Source organism: Mugil cephalus, chromosome 14, assembly GCF_022458985.1.
Source record: "Mugil cephalus isolate CIBA_MC_2020 chromosome 14, CIBA_Mcephalus_1.1, whole genome shotgun sequence".
NCBI classification, from domain to species: Eukaryota; Metazoa; Chordata; class Actinopteri; order Mugiliformes; family Mugilidae; genus Mugil; species Mugil cephalus.
In genome coordinates this window covers 16,571,486-16,583,808 of record NC_061783.1, presented here as the reverse complement: position 1 = coordinate 16,583,808, position 12,323 = coordinate 16,571,486, and the positions used below count along the sequence as shown (strand labels likewise).

General features: G+C 43.2%; 1 protein-coding gene across 1 annotated transcript in view; it reads left to right on the top strand.

Annotated features, from left to right (window-relative positions):
* Nucleotides 1–12,323, top strand: part of LOC125020161 (oxysterol-binding protein-related protein 10) — a 76,635-nt gene that overhangs the window by 28,239 nt on the left and 36,073 nt on the right. Inside the window, exons 4-5 of the mRNA XM_047605455.1 lie at nucleotides 2,450–2,518; nucleotides 8,403–8,600. Of these exons, the coding sequence (XP_047461411.1) occupies nucleotides 2,450–2,518; nucleotides 8,403–8,600 (267 nt within the window). The remainder of the gene's footprint in view (nucleotides 1–2,449; nucleotides 2,519–8,402; nucleotides 8,601–12,323) is intronic.

The window sequence follows — 12,323 nt, the reverse complement described above, 5'->3', positions numbered from 1 at the left end:
ACAACTTTGGTTTGGCTTGGTCGATTAAAAGAAAGGATTGACCATAACTTGCACACTTCTTGTGCCTGGAAAACTTATGGGACTAAATCGTGAAATCATTATTTGGGGGATTCTTGTCACACGTTAATGCTAATGCTAAATGCGAGCTAACACAGTGTTAGTTGCGTTTTTCAGGGGTGTCCAAGCAGAAGTTTCATTGTCTACGTTACCCTCTACAGTGTTTTCACTTACGTCTTGTAATATCTTTTTTGGAAAGGCTTCAACTTATAAAGACAGACCAGACTTTGTCCCGTCTGTGTCCTCCTTTCAAAGTGAAAGTGAAAGTGTAGGGGTCGGGGAATAAAACCCACGGTTCTCGGGAGTGAGTGTATTAGTATATTCTCTAAAATATGCGTTTTCCTCGACCGTTCTGCCTGAACAGTCCATTGAAATATGCTAACCGCCTTTTACAGGCTGTAGTATTTGAGATGTGTTGCATCCAGTTAAGCCTCGCCCCTTAAAAAAATGCCACATTGTTTATAAACAGTGAAGGGGTCTATAATTGAGATGGTATACTGCAAAAAATGGAATTTTTTTCAAGATGTTTTACAAGTTTACTTCTTTTTCTTAAAGCAAATTCTGAGTTTGTATTAACAGGCTGTAATGTTTTCCCCCATATTCTTTGGATTATATCTTATACAGTGGGGGAAATAAGTATTTGATCCCCTGCTGAATGTGTAAGTTTGCCCACTTCCATAGAAATGATCAGACTCTGGTTTTTATGGTTGTTTACTGGTTATGGGTATAGACAGAATATCAGTCGAAAATGCATAAAAAACACACAATCTAAAAGTTATAAATTGTTATGTATTTTATTAAGGGAAATAAGTATTTGATCCCCAAGCACAACACAAGTCAGTACTTTGTAGAGAAACCTTTGTTGGCAAGCACAGCGATGAGACGTTTCTTGTAGTTGGTCACCAGGTTTGCACACAGCGCAGGAGGGATTTTGGCCCATTCATCTTTACAGACAGTCTCTAAATCCTTCAAGTTTCTTGGCTGCCTCTTGGAAACTCGGAGCTTCAGCTCCCTCCACAGGTTTTCGATCGGGTTAAGGTCTGGAGACTGACTAGGCCACTCCATGACCTTAATATGCTTCTTCTTGAGCCACTCCTTTGTTGTCCTGGCAGTATGTTTTGGGTCATTGTCATGTTGGAAAACCCACCCACGAGGCATCTTCAGTGTTCTTGGTGAGGAAAGAAGGTTTTTGTCCAAGATGTTACAGTACATGGCTGCATTCATTGGCCCCATAATGCGGTGAAGTTGCCCTGTACCCTTTGCTGAAAAACAGCCCCAAAACATGATGTTTCCACCTCCATGCTTAACCGTGGGTATGGTGTTCTTTGGGTCATACTCACGTTTTTTCATCCTCCAAACACGGCGGGTCGAGTTAATGCCAAATAGCTCAACTTTGGTTTCGTCAGACCACAGCACTTTCTCCCAAGCCTTCTCTGAGTCAATTAGATGTTCACTGGCAAACTTAAGGCGGGCCTGTACATGTGCCTTCTTGAGCAGGGGGACCTTGCGGGCACTGCAAGAGTTCAATCCATAACGGCGCAGTGTGTTGCCAACTGTTTTCTTGGTGACGGAGGTCCCAACTGCTTCCAGATCATTAACAAGCTCCTGCCGTGTTGTTTTAGGCTGCTCCCTCACCTTTCTCATCATCATCCTCACTCCATGAGGCGAGATTTTGCGGGGAGCTCCAGACCGAGGACAGTTGATGGTCCTTTTATGGGTCTTCCACTTGCGAATAATGGCACCAATAGTTGTCACCTTCTCACCAAGCCTTTTGCTGATGGTTTTGTAACCTATACCAGCCTTGTGCAGGTCTCCAATCTTGTCCCTGACATCTTTTGACAGCTCTTTGGTCTTGCCCATGGTGCTGTAGAAGTTGGAATGTAAGAAACTGATTCTTAGAGCAGGTGTGCTTTATATACATGACGAGTTAAGATCAGGAGTATTGGTAATTAGTTGACTGAGCACAGCTGTGTGCCACATGCGCACCAGCCAATCTGTAGGAGCCTGAATTCTAAGTGAATTGTTGGGGATCAAATACTTATTTCCCTTAATAAAATACATAACAATTTATAACTTTTAGATTGTGTGTTTTTTATGCATTTTCGATTGATATTTTGTCTATACCCATAACCAGTAAACAACCATAAAAAACAGAGTCTGATCATTTCTATGGAAGTGGGCAAACTTACAAATTCAGCAGGGGATCAAATACTTATTTCCCCCACTGTATGTGGGAGAATAATGGAAATAACTGATTTGCAAGAGTCCTGTAGAGATTTTATTGGTTATTGACTAATTTTCATGATTCTTTCATATCATTTAGTATAAAAACAGCCTCATTTATTACTAAATGATAAATGTTCTCCTTGCATTTGTTTGTGTTCGCTTTCAGGTGAGGAAACTAAAGGGCTCTGATGAACACTTGAGTGTGGAACGAGCTGGTGGGGGTCAGGAGGTGGTGGTGAGTGAGCGACACATGAACACACACATGGGAAAAACTTCATACTAGATGTCTTTTAACTGTGAACTGCTCTCAAAAAAAAATATCATGTGTCTTTTTAAACAATTAAATACTACAGCCTCATTATGCTGCCTCATTGGTGGCTCGCTCATTCAACACTTCAAACCGCTGCACAGCTGGAGCGAGGGAAAAGTCCAATTACGCTGCTCAGCCAGGATGAGAAAAGCAATCAAAAGATGAGAGAAAACTGGATAAGCAGTGAGAAGTGGAAGGAGAAAACCGTCTATGCGTCTTTCTTCCTCCCGCCCCGCGGAGCCGAGCGGCCGTTTTTGTTCCCGTTGCGCGCTTGTCGGGCATTTCCCCGGCAGCAGCTGTTATTACTGTTCCCGCTGCTGTGGTCTAATCCCTCCCTGAGCCGCGCTGTCTGCCTCTCAGATCGTTATCACAGCTACTCCGATGATGAGGCTGCCAGCGGCCACGCCTGTGTTGCAGAAAAAAAGGTGTAGCAGGATTTATTTATTACAAGGAAAGGGCAAGAGTTCATTCTTTATAAGAAACTAAATAAAAGTGCTGACAGATTTTATTCTGGTGATCGATTCAGGGGCAGTCAAAGTTGGCTTTTATTTTGAACTATAGTACATACGGCAGAAGGACACATGCAAGGTATATTTGTGCTCTATTTTTCTCATTCCTGTACATTATTCTCACATTGAACGGTCATTTAATGTTCATGGGGGGTGGACTGCACAGTTGAAACACCTGTTATTGTATTTCAACCCATAACGTCAGTGAAAAAAGCAGCATTCAGGTGAATCTGCACTTTTTTTTTGACAGATAAGTTTCACAGTTTCAATTCATGTTACATTTGATAAAGCATAGAACTTGATCTTTGTCAGTACGTGAAGTTACAAATGGACTTATAGCATGTTCCTCCCCCAGGCTTACAAATGATAAAATAGACAGATTTCCATTCAGATGCAGCAAATGAAAAGACAATCTGTAAAACAAAACGCACATTGTCGTCTGAATAGTGACAGCCGTTAGGTCCCTTTTAACCGTTTACGTCAAAGAGCCTCTGCAGACAGAGACGTCGCCTCTTGTCGCTTGTGTTTGCTCTGAAAAGCACTCGAACACACCGCTGATTGAAAAAGGAGTCTGACTAAAGCGGTCAGGACTCACTGAAAAGAAGCAGGCGAAGAAGACATGAAGAAAGTAACACTTTCATGTGCGATTCTTGTATAAATCTGAGGATCATCTTACCGTGTAAATATAACCTCTTTGTGTATTGGTTGAGTGGAAGCCATTTAAATGAAATGCTTCATATATAGTACATTATAATTAACTTCATCACTCTATTTCCACTAAACTTTAACGCATTTCGAACGCATCAGTGCATCAACTCACCTCAGCCGAGTATAAAAGCTTTCGTTTTGGCGATTTTCTTCATTTCTCTGAAGTTTTTCACATTCATAAAAACAGGCGGATGTAAACTAAACCAACTAAAATATGCATTTAATTCATTCCAGGAACACTATCTATCTACGAGGCCTTGACTGTGTAGGCTCTGTTTAAGCTGTCTGCTGTGTCAGGTCTATAACCAGTTTTGGTTTGTTCTGCCCCACAGTTTTTTTTTTTTTTTTTTTTTTTGTCAAACTGTGTACTAATGACCTACTTCTGTTTTGAAGTTAATAAACAGTTGCAACAGTTGAAACACACGGGACCACGTTCAATCGATTCATGCACCTTGTAAATATCTCCAACTGCCATAACCATAACTCTTCAATGAGTGAGCAGAGACTCTTCTCTCTCCGAGCTGGAGCTCTCTATAGATCCCCAGAGTTTGACCTTGTTCGATGCAGTGCCGCCGATCTACCAGAGGTCACAGCTGATGGAGTCAGCAAGCTGGTTTCCTCTTTCCAGCCACAGCTGAGGCCTACATGTCGACGGTGGCAGCGTTTGGTGGTGGCAGTCTGAGTTTGTGTGTCCTGGTTTCGGAGTTTCGCAGTTAAATCCAGTGAAACGATACAAATGAGCAGTAATACACCGAATAATTGCTTCCTGCAGCTGGAGAAAGCGTAATCATACATAAGATTTTAGATAGGAAGTAATACTGGTTTTCTATCAGAGTACTGAGTAGGCATAGCAAAAAGATTACAATATAATGAAATTCAATGAGCTGAACTACACCCACATAAAAACGCTTTAATGGCCAGCTAAGATACTTCAGAGCAGTTTCACATTCATCCGGCCCCTCGCCCTGCACCTCCATTCATCGTGCATTATTCTGACTTTGTATTTTCCCTTTAAAACACCGAAGTTAAAGCTCCCACGTGGAACTCTGCCGTCGTTTTAGTTTTATAATTTACACCCACACGCTCAAGGCTCCTGACGTTATTTTCCTGTCAGGGTTGTGCCCTCCAGCCGTGGTGGTGTCTCGCCGCAGGGCGAGAGCCAGGGCCCGCTCAGCCAGGCACGGAGCGCAGCTGCATGCTATCAAAGTGATTAGCAGACTGATGAATTAGCCCAGCGCGCTCGCTGTTTGCGGCGTGCACGGCTCCTGACAGGAAGGGCAAAGAGTCTAACTGTGGACTTTGAGTCGGGCTGATGAGTGTTGTTTCGGCCGCATAGAAGATGTGTGTGTGTAATGCGACGTCTCTGCTGGTATGTTTGTTGCTAAGGTACAAATTACATGTGAATTTAAAGTTTCAAAAAGAGTAAAAAGAATATGCAAACCGTGTTATCAGTGCGCTGTAATGACGCTGATCAAATATTAAGATATTGTGATACTGAAGCTGCCTTCAAATACAACTCGTGACCCCGTAGTTACGACGTGAGAGGCCGTGTACGCAAATGTTCGTGTGCAAATATCTGCATTACGATGTGAAAAAGCCGCTGCTAGGTAGCAGCTGTAAATGCAAAACAGCCAGCAATTTAATGCAGGGAAGGCAAAATGAAACCACGACGAGGCCGCTGAAGTGTGAAGAGAACCCTACACCAGAGCTGTCAGACATGCCAGAGAGTGGCAAATTGTGAAAATTATAAGGTAGTAAAAGCAATTTTTCAATAAAGTTGGCACCCGTTACATATGACACAACGCTGAGACCCAGAATGATACAGCAGATGGCAGCAATGCGCCAGAATCGCACTTATTTTTCTTAATAAATTTTGGATTCTTTAAAAGGATTGGTCGTTAAATGTGAACATTTTCATAAAGTAGCTCACTGAACTGAAATGAAGGGAAAAATCTGGAGTTGTGGTCATTTATAGGTTATGACGCTATAACGTTACTTGTCCAGCAGCTGTCTTGAGATCAAGTTGCAAATCGGCCCCTGAACTAAAACGAGTTTGACACAAACAAATTAGAATGTAATAACTTATAATAACTATGCTTTGAAGCATTAGCGTATATGTCACAAGCTGCGAACCCGAACTTTTCCGCTTAATTTCCACTCATGAGGTCGTAAATACCACAAGATGGGACTGTTCACATGGAAGTTCTGTGAATAAAGTACACACAAGCCTATTGAAGGCATCATCTGAACCAGCATCCGGTCTGGAACTAGCAGTGTCCCATACGATGCCGCGCATATGTGCTTATGCATAACACCTTATGGCAACATAATGTTGCTCTCTTGGTAGCTGATCAGGTGGTAGAGATGTTCCTCCAAGCTGGTTGGCCTGCAGCCAGACCGTAGGCGTTGTAATCTCAGGTTGGCTTGTTGTTCACATAGGACTTCTGGGACTTGGCGCAGTTTATCTAAAACATTAAAGGCAACGTGTTTTAGGTTTCACCTCTGTCCCGAGTTCTTCACAGTAGACCTCAAACAAGTTGTCGCGCCAACCTGCTTGTACAGCACGTGTCACATCCTGGTGGCATTTAGCGTGATGTTGCAGCCTTTCATAGAGCAGAATCTGCATCCAAATATGAGCTCCCCGTCGATCCCACTTGGTCAGACGAGTGAGCTCAGCAGCACCGGTTGTGTGGATATTGAACTACTCTCAAACGCTCCATCTCTGGTTATTACTGAATAGCTAATTGCGTGTAATTAGTGTGGTTCCGTGCGGTGCGGAATATGGCAAGTCAGCAGCTGACCGTTGCACCGGCTTCCCACGCTGCCCTCACAAACACACAAAAAAGGGCCAAGTCCACCCACGGCTGGGTGACAGCAAAACACCTGTGAAGCGGCAGCCACTTCCTGGAACTTTTTATATCCAGATTATATTTTAAATTTTATGCCGTGAATGTCAGTGTTATGAGACTACTTATTTCTAAGTCAGTTTACAGCATTAAAAAGTATTTACTTGAAAACAAGGTTAATATTTTGCAGCATATTTTTTTGAATGACTTGCAGGAGTTCTCTTTATATACTATATATACTATAAAGAGAACTTTATATATAACCCTCTGCTTAATACTTTCCCCGCGTACGTCTGCCCACCTTCTTTGCACTCAACTTTTCCTCTCGGAAATTTCGTTCCCTTCCAGTTTGTTGAAATGCTCGGGGGCTCTGTGCCAGTTTTTTGGAGGACGCGTCTATCTGTTCACGCTCCCGTCTCCTTTTCTGCTTACTCACCGCTCGTGGCTTAAGCCTCGCAGCGGCACAACAGCGTTCCCTCCTGTAAGCTGATTATTTTCTGTTAAAACGATTACACAAGGACCGGCCTCCTGTAACTCGCCGTATCTAGTGTTTGGTTGCATCTAATCACCAGGAAAATATTCTTCGCAGCGACTTCTCGTATTCCACCGCCCACGCCTTCGTGCAAACTTGCGATCTCGAAGGAACAAAACAAGCAGTTATCCTCCGCTCATGTGCGTAATGTTATGTTACATCAGGAAATCCTAGCTGCAGATTGAGCAGCATCGCTTCAAAGCGAAGGCCGGCTCTTTCCCCCTCAGCGAGCCGGGGCTCTGAGGTGGAAGTTGTTGATTTGATCTATTTTATTTCCACCGCTGTGCTGACCAGACCTCCGTGCTCTTCTGAGGGATAAATCTCTGGCGCGTAGCCTCGCCGCGCCGCTGTAAACTAATACAAGACAGAAGAGGGAGAGATACTGGTCCGACGTCGCTGCCTGTGTCGGGTCAGCGAACCGAAGAGACAGAGAGTCACAGAGGGGGGAAGAGGAGGAAGCGGCCAAATGAAGGATGTGATGTGACTTTGCTCACTGAGAAACGAAACAGCGAAAGGATTATTCTGCCTTGTAAAACGCAGTCAAGGCCAAGTCCTAATGTCTCTAAGAGTCATTTGCTCATGTCAGGATGAAATATTTGTAAGAAACAAACATAATTGAGAGCAAATATTGAGTCAAACTTGAGTCAAAATATTGAGTCAAACAAACTACTGTAGTTGCATATTGAATTTGAGATTTGCAGTTTTTATATGCATTTATTTATTTTTAGCCTTTATTTAACCAGGTCTATCTGTTGAGATACAAGAGAAGCCTGGTCAAGACAGTAGCCGTGGAAAGTTGAGACAATTAGGAACAAAGACAATGACACAAATAAGATAAGATAAATAATAATAAATCAAATTAATCGCGCTGTAAATGAAAACGAACTCAATAATTTTGCCGGCATCGAGATATCGATCGATCGGCATCGGCCTCAGCACCAGGTCGTTTCATAAAGGAATGAATGGAGTGAGCCCTCCTGTCAGCTTCTCACCCTTCATCTCAGTACGGTGAGATTAGAACCAAACTGAGTTCGTTATAACCTCATAAATGTTGTTTATCTGATTAAAACAGTAGAACCACTTGATTCCTTATTGAACCGTTTCCTGCGAATATGAAGAGGATCACGCTCCTGTAACGGTTAAATTCCCACACGACTCATTCTCTCCCTTTCTGTGTCACCCCCTCCCTCCCCCTCCCTCCCTCCCTCACCCAGGGCTCCTCGTCCTCTGGTCGGACCCGTAGTTTCTCCCTCCTCCCCCACCTAACCCCATCCTCATCCCCGGGTTCCCAGAGGCACCTGGGCCACACGGCCTCACCCAGCAACATCGTCACCATCACCCACCACAAATCTCCAGCTGCAGCGCGGCGAGCCAAGAGTCAGTATCCGGGACGGCTGCTGGAGGTCAAAGAGGTGGGTGACTAGGACACATTTTAAATCGGTGGACTGTAGACTTGGATTTCAAAGCAGATTTGTTGGTGTGAGGTTTCTATTTTTTTGCTTTTTAGAAGAGAAAATGTGTAAGGAAGTGGTATTTTCAAAGACGAGATGACAACATGATGGGGGCTGTCATTTTTAATTTTGTAATCTCAGTCTTTAGTGGATATGATCGTATTTACTAACCTGTGTGATAATATTTGCGCCAAAATGGCTCGTTTTACATGGAAACTCAATCAGATGGAGAGGGTTGGTGTCGACCTTCAATAATCTGCTCAATAGAATCATGTTAATGCAACGCTTTCGCACCTAGTAACCATTTTTTAACACTTGACCTGATCCTTTTTCTCAGTTGTTGATACAATCCTTTCACTATGGTGGGAATAATACATTATTTGTGAGCTTTTTCTTTTCTGCTCCACATGTGGTTAACATCAGGAGATGTAGCTGGACTCAGCGTGGGCAGTAGCCTGTAGTAAAATGGATGAATTAAGTGTTGTCAATAAAGTTTTGGGGCGAAAAAACATCTTCTGTCATATGGCTGGGTGGTATGACCATGCATAATCAGGTGTTCACAACATTTTCTACTAGTTGAGAGAGAAATTAATGGAGTAGAATGGCTAAGGATGGACTATTTTACTGTCATGAGTAAATGTTGTAGAATAATCCCACACTAGTAGTAAAATACGTTTGCATGGCCCCGTGTTAGAACTGCAACTTTAGCCCAACAACACTTTTTTTTATTTTTTGAAACCAAGAAAAAAATTCCATCTTCCCCACACCTCACAGTGACACAGTCGCATCCACTGACTGTTTATACTATGGACAAACCCATCGTGACGTCACCCTTTGGATTCTGAACCTCAAAAATGAAGCCCGGAGTGGGACGGAGCCTGAGGTCGCCATGTTGGATGAGCTTTACTCCGCCCACATTCGGATACTCCAAATATGAACACAAGAGTCATATTGGAAGTTGAGACCCACCCACCCAACTCTCTGCTATGTTAGCTTAATTATGCAAACTTTTAAATAAAAAATAGACAAATGAGTTAGAAAAAATTCACCCTCTTACAGCTGTCTTGAATAGTGAAATAAACTATTGACACCAAAATATTTTTTTGTAATGGTTGTAAACATGCTGTAAAGTTTTGCATTTGATTACAATCAGATCACATGACCATGGAGATGTTTCGTCTATAACAGGCAGTTTGGATTGATTTAAGGTCCTTTGATAAATAGCAATGACAGACAAAACTACAGCAAACTAGATTCATCCTTCAAAGAGGAATTTTCCCAAAAGTCCCAAAAACCTGCCGCCCCTCTGCTCCAGTGTTTTCCGTGGCCTCTGCCTTTTGTGCACTGGTCTCAGGTGGGACACTGCAGCAGTGAGTTCAGCAGATATTTCTGGCACCCGGGCGACCCTGACACTGACTGCAGCGTTGCTCACTCCTCGCTGCAAGTTCGGGCTTCGTTGGCATTTTTTATTGCATGTATCGGTGCTGATTAACATGGCGGCCGAGGGACCGGGGCTGGTGTGTCAAGTGCGTGTGAGTGTGTGCAATAATCAGCACTCAAGATGTGGAAGTGACCGCGTGTGGATGGAAAGATAAATTGTGGAGCGGATGAAGTGAGGAGAGTGGGCGCCAGCTCATCCATATGGAACGTTTAATTTTCCATACCGTGTTGTCCTGCTAATCCCTGAATGTATGGAGCAGAGATTGTCTATTTTTACCGCGCTTCCTATAAGAGTTTGACTTCACAAACCTCCAAGAACATAGTGAGTTAATTAAAAATCTCTCCCCTTCAAATTTCCCATCTGTTTGGACTTAGTTTTGGATTTTAAATCCTCATTAATTCTCTCCGCCTCAGTCACCGAACCTGTCAGCTCTAGTTACCATTTCTTCCTCATCCGCTACGTCTCCTTGAACTCAGAACAGCCACTCGCTCCTCTCTGCTTATCTTTCTAGATGAAAATGTTTTCTCCCTCCTTGTCACTCCTCAGTAGCCCGCCTGCAGTTTTTTTTTTCTTTCCCATAGTGATTAATTGCAAGAGATTAGACCTAAAGTTGGGCCGGTGAAGTGAAGATGATAAAGACATGATGCAGACATGATTGTTAGCCTGGCTGGTGAACTGTGCAGCCATTAGCTGCAGCGTCCCTGCCTCCCCTCCTGTTTGTTTCAAGATGAAATCTGCTCGTCGGGATCGTTGCCAGGCAGCTGTGCGTCTGGCCGCTGAATTATGGAGATAAGATGACTTTGCAGTTGGGAAGGAGGTAGAAAACGTGAACGAGGAGAGACAAGAGGCTTTCTAAATGTAAAACACTCCTGTCCGTATAAACTGTTCGTACGGAGGAGGAGGATGAGAGCTGGCGGGGAGTCGGAAGTTGAGGAACATGTTGCTTGATCCCGGCGAGATACTTTCTCGCTACTTCACGTCCTTGAACTGTAAGAAGAGAAACTTAACCTGTATTAGTCGATATCCGTGGTTGTCATTCAGACCACCTGTATAATTATTTACATTTGCACATATTTCTTTAATTGATACATGTGTTAAAGCCGAACGACTCCTGACTCTGCATTTGAGCATGTTTCAGCTCATTGTTCTGTGTTTATTTACAGATTTAATTAAGTCCTACTGGACTAATCTCATCAGGAAGACACGAGCGCAATGAATGTTGCTCCGTGTCTGCTTCACTTGTAAACGGGCGGCCGAGTGTTAATTTTGCCATATCGGCTCAAAAGGTGTAAAATGTCAGGGTTGCGTTTGCGGCCTCTACGCTGAAAGAAACTAGTCGAGCTTAAAGGTTAGAAAGTGATTTTTGCTCCGTCAACATTGGCTGCATTTGCATGGACCGTTGTGTTCTGTTAATGATAGGAATAATTGCCTAATCTTTATAAAAATGAGCAGGCTGACTCGCTCTAATCCGATCATAAAAGGTTTTCCATTAGATTGAGAGGTGCGGTGCTACCTGCTGGTAAACATCAGGCGATGAGTTTCCAGAAGTTAAAGTGAGGATGGATGAAGTTGTAATCAACTTGGGAAGTACATAATAAATGTTTGCTGCCATGTTCTTAAATTAATTCAACCTTGTCAGTAAAGTTTAACAAGTCTTATTGTGAGGTTTTGAGGCATGTTCACCCATCAGCCATAACATTATGATGATAATATTGACCATCTTGTGATAATTCAGTATTCTGCTGGGAAACCTTTGGACCTGGCATTTATGTGGATGTTATTTAGACATGTAGCACCCACCTAGACCAGACCGGACACCCCCACCCCCTATAGTAATAACACTCCTTGATGCAAGCCATCCCTAACAAGATGCAACCTGACACACACACAAAAACTCTTTAGGAACAACTCACAAAAACATGAAAAACAGCCCAAGGTGTCAACCTGGCCTCCAAATTTACTAGATCCCAAACTGATCAAGTGGGCCTCTGTGGATCATCCCACAGAGGCCCCTCCCCTCAATCCACAGGACCCAAAGGCCCCCACTAACAACATCCTGGAGATTTGGAGGCACAAGGGAGACCTACACAATATTAGGAGGGTGGTCATAATGTTATGCCTAATCTGTGTTTCTATTGTTTACGGTCCATGTCAACGGTTAGAATCTGATCATAATGGCGTCAAATCTTATCAGATACAAAATGAGCTTGATTACTTCTTGATTACTTCTGCAACTAGACATT